Genomic DNA, 17648 nt, shown 5'->3' with positions numbered 1-17648 from the left:
ATGGGCTGAAGACAAATGGAGCAGAGCAAGGTGTGAACAGGGCCGTGTGGGCCACTCTTTGAAGCCGGGCTGTGCCAGGGAGGCCAGAGCTAGGATGGGGGACACGGGACAGCGGCCGCTTTGAAGAAGCCAATGGGAGGGAAGACGAGGGGAGAGAGGGGACTTCTGGAGGTGGGCTATCTGAGATGGGGGGTCCTGCCAGGCAAGACGGGGGGTTCCCCCTCTGCCCCGAGCGAGGGAGGTGTGTGATCACAAGGGAGCCCAGGTGGAGCAGGAATCACCAAACTCTCCCCATTACAGACAGTGTGGTTTAGCCTGCTGGAAACCTAGGTGAGCCCCCTTCAACGGGCTGAATTGGGGGCATCCCAGGTGGAGGCTCTTGGGCTCCACCTCTCACACTGAGGCTGTGCCACCCCCACCCCATGCAGACATCGCCAATCGAGTGCTGCTGTCACTCTTCACCATCGAGATGCTGCTGAAGATGTACGGGCTGGGCCTGCGCCAGTACTTTATGTCCATCTTCAACCGCTTCGACTGCTTCGTGGTGTGCAGCGGCATCCTGGAGCTCTTGCTGGTGGAGTCGGGCGCCATGACGCCGCTGGGCATCTCCGTGTTGCGCTGCATCCGCCTCCTGAGGCTCTTCAAGATCACCAAGTGAGCACAGGGCTCCCGGGCGGTGCCGCCCACCTGCCCAGCAGGGCTGGGTCCGCTCAGCTCCCCGGGAGCCCCTCGCCCAGGACCTCCCTCCAGGGAGGAGAAATCCTTTCTCCCCTCTGCTTTTTGCTTTTTCTTGCCATTGTCTGTGGCAGGATAAGGGAGAGGTGGTGGTGGAGAGAAGGAAGGGGGGCTGGGGGAAGGGCTGAGATGGGGGAGGGGAGAACCAGAGGAGGCAGCATGGATGGTGGGGTGAGGGCAGGCATGCATTTGTTGGTAGGTGTGCAAAGGGGCACGGGGCAGACTGGGGCACCGGAAGGCAAACTGGACCTTTCTCTCCTGGGGCTCCTGGTGCTAGGAACCAGAAACGAAACAACGGTGCTGCCAAGTAGTGTGGCAGTGCCGACTGAGCCGAGGGCTCGCTGCAGGAAGGAGTGGGCCCCGGGCCACGAATCGGGGGCCCCCAGCCCCCAGGCAGCCCTTCCCGCCCCATGTGTGTCCCTTCAGTCCTGAGCCTCTCCTCCAGGCCCACGCACGCTACTGCGGGAGATGGGCCCCGCGACAGGGGTGGGGCTGCCCCCTCCTCCCCTCCTCACGGCCCCTCCCCCGTCAGGTACTGGACGTCGCTCAGCAACCTGGTGGCCTCCCTGCTCAACTCCATCCGCTCCATTGCCTCGCTGCTGCTGCTGCTCTTCCTCTTCATCATCATCTTCGCCCTGCTGGGCATGCAGCTCTTTGGGGGGCGCTACGACTTCGAGGACACGGAAGTGCGACGCAGCAACTTCGACAACTTCCCCCAGGCCCTCATCAGCGTCTTCCAGGTAGGCCCCCCCTTCCTGGAAGCTGCCGTGGCAGGGAGCAGAACAGGGCGCATGGTGACCCCACGATCATGTTCCTTGGTCCTGCTGGGCCTTGGCGAGGTTTTAGATCATTGGAAGAGAGGCCACAGGGTGAGCAGGGCCTGGGCACCTGTGCAGCCCCCAGATAAAGAGAGGAAAGGGCTGGGAGAAGCCCCTCGGGCCATGCGGCCCTGGGCTGTCCTCACAGCGCCCCCTCCCGCCAGGTGCTGACGGGTGAGGACTGGAACTCCGTGATGTACAACGGGATCATGGCCTACGGAGGCCCGTCCTACCCGGGCGTGCTCGTGTGCATTTATTTCATCATCCTTTTTGTCTGCGGCAACTGTATCCCCTTAGGGCTTAGGGAAGGGACAAAGGTGACCCCTGCAAGGGGCCAAAAGCAGGGAAAGCTCTGGGGGACACCCCTGCCCTGGGAAGGTCAGAGAAGCACAGGGGAGACCGGCTGCAGGTGGGAGGAAGTGATGCCAACAAGCTGAGCTGGAGCAGGGAGGAAGAGAGACGGGCTTAGCCGAGGGGCAGTGGAGGGTATAGGAGGAGCTGACCGGTCTGCGCCTTGGGACCAGAAACGCTGAGCTGGGCCGCAGAGAGCTGGCATAAGCAGAGGTGGGGTGTGGAAGGCAGAGAGAGGTGGGCAGAGCCCGAGGGGTCCTGCTGCCTGCGTCACAGCATGTGATGCTTTGGGGAGGCACGGGCGCAGGGGACCCTTGTTCCCAAGCCCGGATGTGCCCGGCCCGGCTCCCCACACAGCCCCACGTGGGAAGCGGGGTCCGTTCTGGGATGGATGTGGATCGGACTCAAAGGCCGCAGTGGATTCAGGCTCTGGGGTGGGGACTGTCGCCTGTGGGGCTCCAACTCCCACCAGCACAGGGCTTGGGTCAGGCAGGATGGGACCCCCGCCCGTACAAGGTCCTTAGCTGGCGCCGCAGATATCCTGCTCAACGTCTTCCTGGCCATCGCCGTGGACAACCTGGCCGAGGCGGAGAGCCTGACTTCTGCACAAAAGGCCAAGGCCGAAGAGAGGAAACGCAGGAAGATGTCCAGGTGGGTGCCGCCTCCTCCATGGAGAGGACCAGGCCTGCTTGGCCGTGGCCATGGCCGTGGCCCCTCAGCACTGGGCGGAGGTCTCCCTGGGGCTGGACGAGCAGGGCCCAGGACACTGTGATGCTGGCTCTGGCCCCGTGGGCAGCTCCTGCAGGCAGAGTGTCAGGGATTACTCGAGTCCTTTAGGGTGTCCCCGCGGGCCCAACTAGAGGCAGCATGGCTGCCCAGAAAGGCCTTAGGAAGCAAAGAGCCAGGCCACCCAGGTGACAGGCTCCGGCTGTTGTCCACCCAGCCCTGCTCCCAGTCATTGCGCTCCCTGGAGGGAGTCCTTGCTGAGCCCCGGGCCTCCCCTCATCTGTGAAGTAGACCTTGACTCCCCCGGCCCTTCCCAATTCTCTCCACCTGTGATCCGTCACTCAACTCCATAGCGAGGGACGCTCCTCCGGGGGTGGGAGCTGGACTGGCCCTCCAGACGGGGCTTCTCAAACTCGAGCTGCCTGCGGGTCCCCCCGGGGCCGTGTTAACAGGGTGAACTCTGACTCACCAGCTGGGGTTGGGCTCAGGGTCTGTGTTTCCAACCTGCAATCCAGCCGTGCCCATGCTGCTGGCCATTGGAGGCCCATGCTCCGGGCAACCAGCTCCCAACACCTGTGCCCGCAGAAGCAGGCCCTGTGCCCCTGCAGGCAACGTGAGAAGGGAGGAGGAGAGAGCAGCCGTGGAGTCCTGAGTTGGGCTTTGTCTTGGACAAACCAGGCGTCCACTCCGTGACTTCTTTGTCAGTGGCCATTATGAATGGCTGACCTGTGGACCACAAGGAGCCACATGTCCCAGGGAGAAGGGTGTGGGCAGGTGTACCCCCAACCCCACAAGGTGGCCGACATGGAGGCCTGCCAGCCCTTGGTAGCAGACCCTTAAGCCAGGGCCCCAGGAACTTTCTGGGTGGGCTTCCACTTGGGTTTTCTTGGTTTTCCCAAACCAGGGGTCTCCCTGAGAAGACAGAGGAGGAGAAGTCTGTGATGGCCAAGAAGCTGGAGCAGAAGCCCAAGGGGGAGGGCATCCCCACCACTGCCAAGGTGAGCCCTCCCCCCACCCCGCGGGGCAGTTGGGGCCAAGGATGGGGGGCCCCAGGGCCCCTGGAAACCCTCTAAGCCTGACGTGCAGGGAGGGTGTGGGGGTGTGCACCTGCCTGATCGTCAGCCGGGCAATGGCAGCTGCCTGCTCTCTGGCGGGGAAGAGCTAAGGGCCTCCTCTCCGGGGATTCCTGCACCAAGAGGCAAGGCCCGAGCCTGGGAACCAGACTCCCCAGAGTGCCAGCTTCCTGCTGTGCAGCAGCACAAGAAGATGCCCCCACTCCACGACCCCACCCTGCCACGGAGAGGCCGGCCCTGGTTTCCGCCTCTGCTGGCCCTGGCCTGCTTCTTCCGCCTGGCTCTGCTCAGCAGTTCTGGAGATTCACGAAGCAGACTCAGAGGGGCAGGGGGCTGGGCTCAGAGGGGCAGGGGGCCGGGGTCAGAGGGGCAGGGGGCTGGGCTCAGAGGGGCAGGGGCTGGGCTCAGAGGGGCAGGGGGCTGGGCTCAGAGGGGCAGGGGCTGGGCTCAGAGGGGCAGGGGGTTGGGCTCAGAGGGGCAGGGGCTGGGCTCAGAGGGGCAGGGGGCTGGACTCAGAGGGGCAGGGGGCTGGGCTCAGAGGGGCAGGGGCTGGGCTCAGAGGGGCAGGGCTCCTATTCCTGGAGCAGGGGTGCAGGGAAGACAGACAGGCCAAGGCCAGGGCTTTGCCCCATGCAGCCCTGGCTGGTTGTGAGGCCCTGCTGGGCCTGGCCTTCCCTTTGCGAAACAGGGAGGGTCTTAACCTGACCTCCCCCCGGCTGTGGGGAGGACGAGGTGAGCCGGAAGCCACCTTGGCATGTGCTCGGTCCCTGGGAACTGCGGCTTTGTCTCACCCTCCTCTTCCCTCCGTCACTTCCTACAGCTCAAGGTCGATGAGTTCGAATCTAACGTCAACGAGGTGAAGGACCCCTACCCTTCAGCTGACTTCCCAGGTGAGGAGCCCAGAGCCTGGGCTGCAGCAGATGCCGGGGCTAAGTGGGAAGAGCTGGGGCTGAAGGCGACCCACCGGCTGGCTGCTGTGTCCCCCTCTGGGACCCCCACATGGAGGTCAGGACACTGGAGTGCCAGGCCTGGCTAGGAGCTGTCTACCAGCCCACCTCTCCCTCCGACACACCCTGAAGAACACCCCGCACATTTTATGTTCACGCCCCTCTACAAGGACTTACTGATGCCAGCCGTGTGTTTCCGTGCTGAGCACCGACCCGATTTTCTTGGTTTTTGTGTTTGATTTTTTTTTTCTTTGAGATTTATTTTTATTTATTTGAAAGGCACAGTTAGAGAGAGAGAGATCTTCCATCTGCTGGTTCACTGCTCAGATGGCCACCACAGCAGGGGCTGGGCCAGATCAAAGCCAGGAGCCAGGAGCTTCCTCTGGGTCTCCCATGTGGGTGCAGGGGCCCAAACACTTGGGCCATCCTCTGCTACTTTCCCAGGCCATTAGCAGGGAGCTGGATCGGAAGTGGAGCAACTGAGACTTAAAGTGGTGCCCATATGAGATGCCGGCACTGCAGGCAGTGGCTTTACCTTCTGCACCACAGCACCAGCCCTGAGCGCCTGGTTTTTAAGGAGCACAGAGACTCACAGATGCTCAGATCCTGACTACCAGTCTCCCAGAACGGGCCCTAAATAAGGCTGTGTCACCCTCCAGAGTGTGGCGGGGTTGGGGCTGGCCTGAGTGGAGCTGTGACTGGCAGTGCAGGCAAGAAGACCAGGGCAGGAGAGGGAGGCTGGGTAAGACCTCCACTAGGGACCAGGGCAGGCTCTGCAAACAGTCAGTGGCTGCTGCATTGTCTGCTCGCCTGGCCAAGGACAGGGTGCTCGGGGATGGAGACCCAGCAGGAACGGTCTCAGGGGCCCCCTGGGAGGGCCCTGCGCCAAGAGCTCTGGGCTCTTATTCTGCCACAGGTCCTTGGCATCTCCACACAAGTTTCTCCGTGTGATCAGCTGATTGGCCCCTATTTGCTCTACTTAGCCAGTGACTTTAAGCTCCAAGGGGACTTTTCTTTCCTTTCTGAACCACACCGTGCCTGGCCCAGGACAGGCCCTCAGTAAATGGAATGAATGGGGACGTGGAAGCATCTTGCGAAGGGAGGTGTGGGAGCCTGGGGCTGGGCTAAGTCAAGCTGGCAGCACTCCTGCACACATCCACCAGGAATGAGCGTTCGGGTTGTAGAATCCTCCATCTGGGGTGGTTCCCCCTAACCATGGCCACCTATTCCATGGGAATGGCTGGTGTGTGCAGGTGCAAGGGGACAGGGACGGGGCTGGAAGGAAGTGGGGTTGGCCTGTGGGTGGGGCAGCTGGAAGAGCCGTCTTCCCAAGGGGCTTGATGTCTGTCCTGTTTCTTCCTCCAAAAACTGGCTCAGAGCAGCAGCTGTGTGATACAGTCACCAGGCACTGCTGGGGAAGTAATATTGAGCCGGGAAGGGGTGCAGATCTGGGGCTCTGAGAGCTAACAGTCTCCATGGTGGAGCGTAAACTGTGCCCCTGGGGTCCACAGCTCCCTGGGCAAGCCCGGGGCGGGTCACATCAGAATCCTCCCCCAGCAGGTGGCCGTGATGGATGGGGTAGACTCTGGCAGGTCTTGGCTGCCCCTGGAGGTCTCTGCCAGGATCCTGCTGGGTGAGAGAACCCAGGGGGACCCTGACTGCGTGCAGTGCCCCCAGTGTGGCCACTGGAGCCTCCCTCCCAGTGAACACATCCACCTCTATGGCCTCTAGCCCAGCTCCACCCCCTGGGCCTGCCACGGCCCTGGAGCCCAGCTGAAGCTCAGGGAAACCCACTACTCTTTTCTTGCTGGCGGCTTCTGCTTCTCTCGGGGTCCTTATGCCGAGCCCAGCAGAAGACCTCGGAGACTGTTCATCTCAACAACCTCCTGCCCCTGGTCAGTTTCCCAGACTGGGGAGCTACAGCTCAGGAGGGGTCCAGAAGTGCCCAGCACTGGCCAGCAAGTGAGTGGCAGAGCCGGGACCAGAACTCCGGGCTCCTGAAGAGGGTCCTTCACCCGGCCCCCAGTTTGTGGGTGTTTAGGGCAGTGTGGGTCCAGCCTCGAGACAGAAGATACAGCGACAAGGTTCCTTGGCCTGGTGCCACTTCTGGAAGTTTCTGGGCCTCCCCAGATGGTGCAAGCCCACTGGCCACAGAACAAGGGAGAGGCCCCAGCCAGACCCACTCATGCCCTAGTGTTGTACGCCGACAGGCTCCCACCAAGCTCTGAATGCAGAAGCCAGGGGCGTGGCAAAGTGTAGGGAGCCACCTTTCATTTCTCGCCCTCTTCCCACAGGGGATGATGAGGAAGACGAGCCCGAGATCCCAGTGAGCCCCCGACCGCGCCCGCTGGCCGAGCTGCAGCTCAAAGAGAAGGCAGTGCCCATCCCAGAAGCCAGCTCCTTCTTCATCTTCAGCCCCACCAATAAGTGGGTGGCCCCGGGGCTGCTGCGGGGACACTGATGGGGCCTCAGAGAGAAAGAGAAAGAGAGAGCACGCTCCGGATTCTCCATGCCCGCAGGCCGTTAGCTTGAGGTCTTGCTGGTGTCTTGGAGAAGCGATGACTTCGACCTGACCAGCCACTTACATCTAAGAGGGAGCGTGGCGATGTGTTCCTGTCTGAGAGCGCTTTCAGACAGGGCAAGGGGATGAGGGCTGGGGACTCGGGGGTTTCTGTCGGCTTCATAACTTGGCACCTTTAAAAGACCCTCAGCCTCTAGTCTTGGGGATCTCAGGTCTGCCTGCCCCAGGGAGGGACCTCAGCGTGCCCCATTCCTCTGATGGGGAACCCTCGGGGTGGGGATTGAGGGAGCTGGTGGAGGGACTTGGGACTAAGGCTGCAGGACGGAATGGGGGCAGGGCCCCTGCGTATCTAGCCAGAGGACCATACAGAGGCAAGGTCGCACCTCCATGGACCTCCTGCCGTGGGGAGTGGGCAGGAAGGAGATCCGGTGTCTCTCACGGGACACCCTGGGGAGGCTGAGTTCCAGCTCACAGCTCACCTGTCTCCCCCGCTGCCCAGAGTCCGCGTCCTGTGTCATCGCATCGTCAACGCCACCTGGTTCACCAACTTCATCCTGCTCTTCATCCTGCTCAGCAGTGCTGCGCTGGCCGCCGAGGACCCCATCCGGGCGGAGTCCGTGAGGAACCAGGTGATGGTGGCCCTTCTGCTGGCCTTGCACCCTCCCCCACTCCACCTCAGCCACCCGCACCTCATTGGTGCCCAGGGCGCAGCTGCAGCCTCTTTGCATCCGAGTTCCTGAGGTTTTTAAGTTCCCTGGATGGCCAGGACTGCCCAATGCATGCTTGCTGCCTGCTTTTAATGATGGTGGTGGTGGTGATGGTGATGATGATGGTGGTGGTGATGGTGATGATGATGGTGGTGGTGATGATAATGATGGTGGTGCTGGTGGTAACAGTGATGATAGGAATGGGATGGTGATAATGGTGGTGGTGGTGATGGTGATGATGGTGGTGATGGTGGTGGTGATGGTGGTGATGATGATGGTGATGATGATGGTGGTGATGATGATGATGGTGGTGATGATGATGGTGGTGGTGGTGATGATGATGGTGGTGCTGGTGATGATGGTGGTGCTGGTGATGGTGATGATGGTGGTGGTGGTGGTGGTGGTGATGATGGTGGTGGTGCTGGTGATGATGATGGTGGTGGTGATGATAATGATGGTGGTGCTGGTGGTAACAGTGATGATAGGAATGGGATGGTGATAATGGTGGTGGTGGTGATGGTGATGATGGTGGTGGTGGTGATGGTAATGGTGATATGGTGATGGTGATGATGATGGTGATGATGATAGTGATGGTGAATGTAGTGGTGGTGATGATGGTGCTGGTGGTGACAGTCATGATAGGGATGGGATGGTGATAATGGTGGTGATGGTGATGACAGTGATAGTGATGATGGTGATCATGATGGTGGTGGTGGTGATGGTGATGATGGTGGTGGTGACGGTGAAGATGATGATACCATTTGCTCCACTCCTCTCACTTGGCTGCTCCCCTTCCTTTCCCATCCCCAGATCCTTGGATATTTTGATATTGCCTTCACCTCTGTCTTCACGGTGGAGATTGTCCTCAAGGTGAGTGAAGGCCCGGGACAGACCGCCCACGTGTGGGCCTCTCTGGGCCAGGGAATGGGAACCTCCCTGCTGTGGCTCCAACCTGCATAAGCTGAGCTCCCTCAGGGGCTGGGCTAAGGGATGGGAGAGGAGCAGGAGTGACTCACAGGATGCAGAACAGGGCACAGGGCGTCAGCTCCTGAGTCGGGTCAGTGGGTGAGCAGGTGGCCGCACGGAAGGCTGGAGGCGTGAAGCGTACCTGGCCCAGGGCCTGCCACCCAGTGTAGCCATCAGCACTTCCCTGCCACACTGAAGGCCCTTTTAGCTTAGGAGCAGGCCTGGGGAGCCACGATTTGTTCCTGGACCTAGAAAAGTGCCCCTGCCCCAGGCTGCATTTCTGGCAGCTCTTTTGATGCTCATCTGCACATCACTGCTTGCCCATTCTCGGGGTGCCCTAGGCTGAAGCCATCACGGGGTGGTGGGAGGGCTCTGGGGGGTAGAGGGTGCACCCATCTGTGCCTGACACCCAGCAGCCCCAACCTCACGTTCATGAACACGAAGAGGAGGGGGCCAGGCCCAGAGCAGGCTGTGAGATGGCATCAGGACGATCCCTTAGGTCGGCGCTCCACTGTTGAGGGAGTGGAGCTGGGGGAGGTGGCGGCTGCCCCAAGGTCAGGGAGATGAGCTGTGGGTGGGGAGTGAGAGCTGGCCCTCCAAGTTGGACAGGACTGTATCAGAGAGAGGTAGCTGGGGCAGCCTAGAAGGAGAGGCTGGGGCCATGCTCAGAGAGGCCAGAGGGGGCCCCTTTGGGCTGGGATATAGCACAGGGACAGGCCTGGGTTCATGGGGCTGGGAAGGCAAATTGAGATAGAATCCCACAGGGCCTTGAATCCAGGGAAGGCTGCAGCCCTACCGGGCTTTAAGGGCATAATGTGTTTGTGCCAAGGGCCTGGGAGACGTCGAGAGGACAGATGAAAGCTGGGACGTGAGCAAGAAGGCAGAGGGTGCAAAGGGAAGAGGCAGGGCCCGGGGTCCAGGCTGTGCAGGCTGTCTCCGCAATCCCAGGGAGCTCCCTGGGGAGGAGACGAAACTGTGTCACGTCCTGGGGGACAGGGGTGGGCCCGGGCCTCCCACTGTGTGGCTCCAGGGGCCAGGAGCCCCGGAGCTCCCTATGGCACATGAAGAGAGAGACTTGCCCTCCAAGAGCAAAGTCTCCTGGGAGAAGCTCCCACGCTTCAGCCGCAAGCAGGCAGGGCGGGCACTCGGCCGCAGCAGGAGCCGAGTGAGGCGTAGAGATGGCGCCGAAGGCTGCTGCCCAGCCGTGCACCGAGGGAGATGGGGCTGCCCCCACGCTCTGCCCCAGCCAGGACGCTGCCTGTCCCCCCCCCCTCCCCAGATGACGACCTATGGCGCCTTCCTGCACAAGGGCTCCTTCTGCCGCAACTACTTCAACATCCTGGACCTGCTGGTGGTGGCCGTGTCTCTCATCTCCATGGGTCTCGAGTGAGCAGGGGCAGGGGCCAGCCCCAGGGTGGACACTTGCCCCCCCCCACGCCTTGTGCGGGAGTCCTGCCCACTGCTGGTTGGTGGGAACCATGGACACGGCATGGCCTGGAGGCTGCGAGGCGATGCAGAGGGGAAGTGGCAGGCGCCCAGCTGCCTGCCTTCAGACTGCCCCCAGGCTGGTGGGAGAGACAGAGGCCATTGCCATCCATAGCGGAAGCGTTCTGCTGCATGGCCCACTAGGGGGCGCTTTACCCTGGGGGTGCAGAGAGCTGTGGCAGCAGGGTGCTGCGGCCCCCGTGGGTCAGGGGGAGACCTGATTGTCTTGTCTGGAGCGGCTGCCCCCAGCCCTGTGCCCCTGTGACCTCCTAGGTCCAGCACCATCTCCGTGGTAAAGATCCTGAGAGTGCTGAGGGTGCTCCGGCCCCTGCGAGCCATCAACAGAGCCAAAGGGTTGAAGGTGAGAGGGGGCCTGGGCGGGGCCCCGGGAGGGGCAGGGGAGGCTGTAAGGCTCAGAGCCAGACACCTGAGCCCGGGCGGCCCCAGCGTGGCCAGGGGGAGAGGGATGAGGCCGGGACAGGATGAGGTGGGCAACCAGGCTGCCCGCCTGCCTCCCGCTCGCTGGGAGCCAGCAAGTCTTGCCCTCGGGCGTTCCCTGCGCTGGGCTAGTGGGGCTGCAGCTGGCGCAGACCCGGCCACACGGACCCCTCCGTCCCCAGCACGTGGTCCAGTGCGTGTTCGTGGCCATCCGCACCATCGGGAACATCGTCCTGGTCACCACGCTCCTGCAGTTCATGTTCGCCTGCATTGGTGTCCAGCTCTTCAAGGTGAGGCTCAGCACCCCCCTCCCCCAGCCTGGGGCCAGCTCTCAGGCCTCTGTGAGGGAGCCCCGGGCTGTGAACACAGAGGTTCCTGACTGCCCAGTCTCAAGGCCCAGGTGGCACAAGACCCTGTTCCTGGGTGATGACAGTGGCTGGCTTTGCTGTCCACTCCCTCCCGTGGGCCTGGAAGCCACCCCTCCCTCCTTCCACCTCACCCACATCCTCCTGACCGAATCACGCGCACCCCAGACCTGTGCCCCGCCGTTGCCCGGGTTCCTGCAGGGATGTGTGACGTTGTCCCTCTCTGCTCCCGCTCTCCTGGAAGAGCATGGCTGTCTAGGGATCGGCCCTGCAAGGGCGGCCCCTCCCCCAGAGCCCTGACTCCCGGGACCCTCTGCTGTCAGATCATCTGCAGGGCACAGGGTCATGCTTAAGGACCACTGACGTGCAGATGCCTCCTGTCATGACCCCAAAGCACTGTCTTCCAAAGTCGTGTGTATGTAACCTCAGTTAGTCTAGACAGGCAATGGCCTCCTCTTACAATCGTTCATTCACTCAACAAGCACATAAGACTGGAGCATTTTCTCCATGCATGGACCAGGGTCCCTGCTGGGGCTAAGTGGTCACAAACCCAGCAAGGCCCTCCCTGAGGGCAGGACACAGGCTGTGGGGGGACGCAGGCAGGGTGGGCTCCCACAGGCCTCAGAAGGGACTCCTGCTGGTCCTGCCTTGCCCTGTTGTAGTGGGGAGACCATGAGGGCTTCCTGGCTCTGTGGGGCATGCCCGGAGGCGCAGGTCCAGGATGTCCACACGTTCCCCCAGCTCAGCTGGGCACTCAGCAAATGCCGGGCAAAGGCCCTGGGGTGCTCAGCCTGGAGAGCTGTGGAGCAGCCCTGGGAGTAGATGGTGGTGAAGGGAAAAGAGGATTCTGGGCCCTGCCTGTGGGATGAGGCCACGCCTCCAGGAGGAAGAGTCGGGCTCCTTGCAGGCGCTGCCTCGCTTTCTCCCGGCCGCCGTGCCTGAACCGCTCCACTGTCCCCTGTCCGTGACAGCTGTCTCCCTCTCCTCCTGGTGCAGGGCAAGTTCTTCAGCTGCAACGACTTATCCAAGATGACAGAAGAGGAGTGCAGGTGCGGCAGGCTCTGCTGGCCCAGTGCACCATGGGAGGGGCCACCTGGCACAGCCCTCACGTGGGGGGTGGGGTCCCACCCCAGGGATGTTTACAGACGCCGCTGTGAGGAGGGAGTTGCCCAGTGGAGTCCCCTCTGGTCCCAGACCCGGACCCTCACTTCCTCTGCACCCTCCTGCCCAGGGCCTAGAGGCTGTGGGGGTGGGGGTCTCTGTGCAGTGACTGTCCCATCCCCCACCAGGGGCTACTACTATGTGTACAAGGACGGGGACCCCACGCAGATGGAGCTGCACCCCCGCCAGTGGATACACAATGACTTCCACTTTGACAACGTGTTGTCGGCCATGATGTCGCTCTTCACGGTCTCCACCTTCGAGGGATGGCCTCAGTGAGTGAGCCTGGGGCAGGGCTGAGCCAGGGAGCCAGCTGGCCCCTCGGCAGCCCCGAACCAGGGGCCCCGCAGACCCCACCAGCTCGCTCATGGTGTGTAGGACCGGAGTGGTCCTTGGTCACTCCAAAGTGAGCCTGACCAGGGCTCTGACAAAATGTCCTTGGGGCACCAGTGTGCAAGTGCCTCTCTGCCCACAAGGGAACCCACTGACTGGGCGGGGCTGGCCAGGGCCCCCCCGTGGAAAGGCAGGGCCCTTCTCGGATCCGTCAACCTCTCTCCCATCACCAACCACCCTGCCGGCCTGTCCTCCCTGTCCTGCCCGCCCCAGGCTGCTGTACAAGGCCATAGACTCCAACGAGGAGGACATGGGCCCCGTTTACAACAACCGAGTGGAGATGGCCATCTTCTTCATCATCTACATCATCCTCATTGCCTTCTTCATGATGAACATCTTTGTGGGCTTTGTCATCGTCACCTTCCAGGAGCAAGGGGAGACGGAGTACAAGAACTGCGAGCTGGATAAGAACCAGGTGCCCGGGCCGCCTGCTAGGGCTGGGGTGGGAGCCTCCTGCCGGCCATCGCACCCGCCCTCTCTCCTCTCTCCAAATGGAAACAGCTAGGGAGTAGGCGGTGTTCTCATGGAAGCCCCGTGGTGCCCGCAGAGAGGAGGCCCTTCAGAGCCCCTGGGCAAGGCCAGAGCCGTGGGTCACTCAAGGGGAGCCTGGGGCACAGCGGGGTTCTTTCCCCAGACAGCTTCCGGGGTCCCTCAGCCTTAGGCTCCTGGCCTGCAGTGGGTGTGGGCAGGGCCTCAGGTTGCTGACCTGTCCTATCACGTTGCACCCCAGCGCCAGTGTGTGCAGTATGCCCTGAAGGCCCGCCCGCTGCGGTGCTACATCCCCAAGAACCCATACCAGTACCAGGTGTGGTACGTCGTCACCTCCTCCTACTTTGAATACCTGATGTTCGCCCTCATCATGCTCAACACCATCTGCCTGGGCATGCAGGTAAGGGGTTCCGGGCTGGAGGACTCCCTGGTTCTCCCTAGCAGCCGTTTCTGGGGCACCTGCTCTGCGCCGGGCACGCGGGTTTATTAAGGAGTCAATTCAAGCACACAGGTAGGGTGGGAATTCTTCCCTAGGAGGAGGAAGAACGTGCTGTCCGATTTTCTTCTGTTGGTGCCAATCTGGATGATTGAGTTGGTTGGAACCTTGGCTCTGGTCCCAAGAAACCCGAGTTTAGGATTCACAGTCTAGGTGTCTCTTGTAGGAGCTGTGCGTCCTCTGTAGACAATATCTTCATGGGCAGCATCATGATCAAGCTTTAAGTAAGCACCTGACCCTTTGAGCCTGTAGAGACGGACTCGTATGGCTAGCTGCCCTGCCCCCTTGGTGCCCAAGACACGCCCAACCACAAGACCACACCGTCCAGGTCACAAGGAGACGGGGAGAGAATGGCGGGGCCAGTGGGCCCGGACTGTACAGGGGATGGTGACAATGGCTTGTCTTGGGCTGAGTCAGGCAACAGAAAGCAGCAGCCACCAGCCCCCTCTGAACAGCTTGGCCGGGGGGGTGGGGGGGTTGTGGAAGAGACAGGCCTTGTATCAACCTTCTGACAAAAGTGTGAGAAACCCCAGGAAAATGTATGGGGACGCTATTTAAGGAGGACCCCAGCAGCAGGCCCAGGGGTCCAGGTCATTGCCTTTACTGCCTCCCGGCCCTGGGGGCAGCATGTGGACGGGGTGGGCTTGGTGAGCTCCGTGATGCCACCAACCACAGAAGCTGGGGTCTTCTCTCCCTACCCTGTGCCCAGATGACTAGCTGAGACCTGCGGCCCTGCTGGGGAACCGCCCATCCCGGACGTCCCAAAGCAGATCTGTCAATGAGCTCTGGCCTGGCAGCCCTGTGCTCAGATAACCCCCCCACCCAGGGGCGGGCGCTGTGGCAGAGCAGGTTACGCCACGGCCTGCAACGCCAGCACCCATCTACTTCCGATCCAGCTCGCTGCCAATAGAATAGCATAGACTAGCCCAAGTGCTGGGGCCCTGCACCCTCATGGGAGACACAGAAGAAGCTCCTGGCTCCCAGCTTCGGATCAGCCCAGCTCCAGCTGTTTCGGCCATTTAGGGAGTTAACCAGCAGATGAAAGATCTGTCTCTCTCTCCCTCTCTGTAACTGTCTTTCAAATAAAATAAATAAATCTAAAAAAGAAGCAAAAGAAGGAAGGGAGGGAGGGAGGGAGAGAGAGGGAGGGAACCTCCCCAGCAGGACTTGGAATAGGGCACAGCTCATCTCCCCCTCCTCTCACTGCCCCTCTTGTGGGGGTGCTGGGAGGCCGGGGGTATCCACAAGATTTGCTAAGCGGCCCCCTGGTTTCCTGGCAGGGTTGGGGTCATCCAGGGAGAGGAGGGGCTCTGGGAAGGCCGTGTGCAGGGTGGACGAGGCACTCCCGCCCACTTTCCCTCCACAGCACTACCACCAGTCGGAGGAGATGAACCACATCTCAGACATCCTCAACGTGGCCTTCACCATCATCTTCACACTGGAGATGATCCTCAAGCTCTTGGCGTTCAAGGCCAGGGTGAGCGCTGGGCCCACCAGGCCTGGCAGGAGGGGTCCGACCACGGGCCATCCCCCGCATCCCCTCCTCCTGCAGCTCCTCTGCTCCCAACTGCTCACCACGTCCACCTGCGCAGGCAGGGCAGGTGCCAGATGGACTGAGGTCAAAGAGGTGACCGGCACCTCGTCCCTGCCAGCTTCTTTATACCTGCCTTGCACCCAGTCCCCAGCTTCCTTGAATCTTCTGAAGAACAGGCTTGGGGCCAGGGAGGGGGGCATCTTTCCCTGTTTCTTCCAAGGCCGCACCCTCGGTTCTCACTCCCTGTCTATTCTGTGTGATCAGTTTCTGGGCAGGGCATTAAGTGGGGATCCAGAGACCCCAATCCTGAATGTCCAGCACCCTCCTTTGGCCTTCTACCTTACGCTCAGGAGGAAGGGCCATGGTCACACCAGCAGGAAGTGCAGCCCTGGGCACCCGCGCCCGGCACCTGGCCCTGCAGATCTGCGTCACCTCCAGTGGGACCCTGGGCTCTGCTGGCCTCCCCAGGCTCACCCCTGGCTCCCCCGTCTCTTCCCTCCCTAGGGCTATTTCGGAGACCCCTGGAATGTGTTTGACTTCCTGATCGTCATCGGCAGCATCATTGACGTCATCCTCAGCGAGATCGACGTGAGTATCAGGGGGTGGAGTCTTGCTGGGCTTGGGGGGGAGCACTTGCTCCATCTACAGATCCTTGGGGGGTGCCCCCGGGTGTGCCACAGGGCGTAGCTGTGGTCTCTGCCTGCCACCTGCCACTGTCCTGGGGAACAGAGAGGACTCGGCTGCTGGCAGAGGCCATGGCAGGCAGGCCGTGGTGGGCGTGTGAGCGGGAGGGTGCGGCCAGGATGGAAGGCCTGGGGGAGCCAGTGCTCTCTGCCAGGACCAGGGCAAAGGATTAGTGCCCACTTCTAAGACGTGAACCTGGGGATGAGGGGCAGGAAATGAGAATGAGTGGAAATAGGGACCCAGTTACAAGACTGGTCCTTGGTGCTAGCGACACCACAGTGAGGTGGGGGAAACCAACAATGAACACCGATAATGTGACGGGGGTGACAAGTACACATCAGGGAGAAACTGAAGGCAGTGAAGGAGTCGGAGTGGAAGAGAAAGGGGGACGAGCTGGCATTCAAGCAGAGGCGTGAGTGAAGCAAGGAAGGAGGCCGTACAGGTACAGGGGACAGCGTGTGTGCAAAGGCCCTGTGGCAGGAGCGGGCAGTGGTGGAGATGAGGTCCAGGAGAGAAGGCAGAGGTCAGCTCATCAGGCCCTTGAAGGCCATGGTTATGATATTGAGAAGTCAAGGTTTTATTCTGAGAGAGCCGAGAGCCTTTGGAGGGTTTCAGCACGGTGAGGCTTCAGCTGTAACAGGGCCTCCCCGGCTGCCGTGTGCCGTGTGCCGTGTGCCGTGCTCCTGGGGAGCAGCAGGAGGCCATGGGAGGTGATGGCGGCCAGAGTGGGCGCAGTGGGAGGGGTCTCCTTCTGAGTCTATTTCAAAGGTTGAGCTGACAGGGTGGCAAATGTCCCCAGGAGCTGGACGAAGACACTCAGCGTAGGGGGAGCCAGGGAAGCAGCAGCGGGGTCTGTGCTGCGAGCGGGAGGGCGGGGTGAGGTCCAGGCTGGAGGATCTGGGGCTGAGGGGGGCTGCAGGCTGGAGGAGGGGCCAGGGAGGGGCAGGTCCAAGAGCCGGAGGCTGAATTCCAGCAAGAGCTTCCCTCTGGGCAAGTGCCCAGCAGTGGGCAGTGTCCTGGGGCCAAGAGGGAGGCAGGGGTGGGAGGAGAAGGGCGTCCACCTGTCTGAGCCACCCTAGCTGTGGCCAGGGGACTGGCTGACCTGGCCACGGGGACCCAGGTGGGCCACTAGCTGCGCAGCCCAGGGACTCACGTGTATGTAGGGCAACCTCCAACCACTCAGTGAAAAGGACTTTGGGCCACATCAATCATGGGGCTAGCCTTTTGATGTGTGGGGGTGGGAGCAGGGGAATCAGCACTGGGGGAGCCTGGGGACTGGGGGTGAGGGCAGCAGTGGGGGAAAAGTCTGGAGTCTGAGGAGGGGCCTGGGCTGAGGGGCCTGCAGGCTGAGCCCTGCAGGGGAGCGGAATCCTCTGGGGACGTGGCTGCCGGCCAGCCAGCTGGTCACCTTGGGCTGGGGTCTGGAACCATGTGCACCTTCCTCCCTGCCACCCAGGTGCTCAGAACAGACAGGGACAGACAGCTCAGGGCCCGTGAGGAGCAGAGCCCTCTCTGGACAAAAAGCCCTCAGGACATGAGTGTACATGCCTGGATGCCTGTGTCTGTGTGCACCTGTGTGTGTGTGCATCTGTGTGTGTGCCTGGATGCCTGTATCTGTGTGGATGTGTAGGTGTGTGTGCATTTGTGTACATGCGTGTGTACATGTGTTTGAGTGCATATGTGTCTTCTGTGTGTGCATGCTTGTGTGTGTATGTGTCTGCATGTGTGCGTGTGTGCACACATGTGTGTGCATCTGTGT

At 61.6% G+C, this 17648-nt stretch overlaps 1 protein-coding gene across 1 annotated transcript in view; it reads left to right on the top strand.

Moving 5' to 3' along the window:
* Positions 1-17648, top strand: part of CACNA1S (calcium voltage-gated channel subunit alpha1 S) — a 57140-nt gene that overhangs the window by 26670 nt on the left and 12822 nt on the right. The window contains exons 11-28 of the mRNA XM_062211246.1: positions 429-654; positions 1268-1475; positions 1718-1838; positions 2441-2555; positions 3535-3628; positions 4524-4593; positions 6945-7077; positions 7671-7800; positions 8689-8748; positions 10124-10230; positions 10603-10690; positions 10950-11057; positions 12129-12181; positions 12422-12568; positions 12900-13101; positions 13417-13575; positions 15038-15148; positions 15710-15793. Of these exons, the coding sequence (XP_062067230.1) occupies positions 429-654; positions 1268-1475; positions 1718-1838; positions 2441-2555; positions 3535-3628; positions 4524-4593; positions 6945-7077; positions 7671-7800; positions 8689-8748; positions 10124-10230; positions 10603-10690; positions 10950-11057; positions 12129-12181; positions 12422-12568; positions 12900-13101; positions 13417-13575; positions 15038-15148; positions 15710-15793 (2216 nt within the window). The remainder of the gene's footprint in view (positions 1-428; positions 655-1267; positions 1476-1717; positions 1839-2440; positions 2556-3534; positions 3629-4523; positions 4594-6944; positions 7078-7670; positions 7801-8688; positions 8749-10123; positions 10231-10602; positions 10691-10949; positions 11058-12128; positions 12182-12421; positions 12569-12899; positions 13102-13416; positions 13576-15037; positions 15149-15709; positions 15794-17648) is intronic.

The sequence above is a fragment of the Lepus europaeus genome, chromosome 14, assembly GCF_033115175.1.
Source record: "Lepus europaeus isolate LE1 chromosome 14, mLepTim1.pri, whole genome shotgun sequence".
Taxonomy (NCBI): domain Eukaryota; kingdom Metazoa; phylum Chordata; class Mammalia; order Lagomorpha; family Leporidae; genus Lepus; species Lepus europaeus.
The sequence above is the reverse complement of the archived record's forward strand: the minus strand, read 5'-3'. Positions and strand labels throughout refer to the sequence as shown.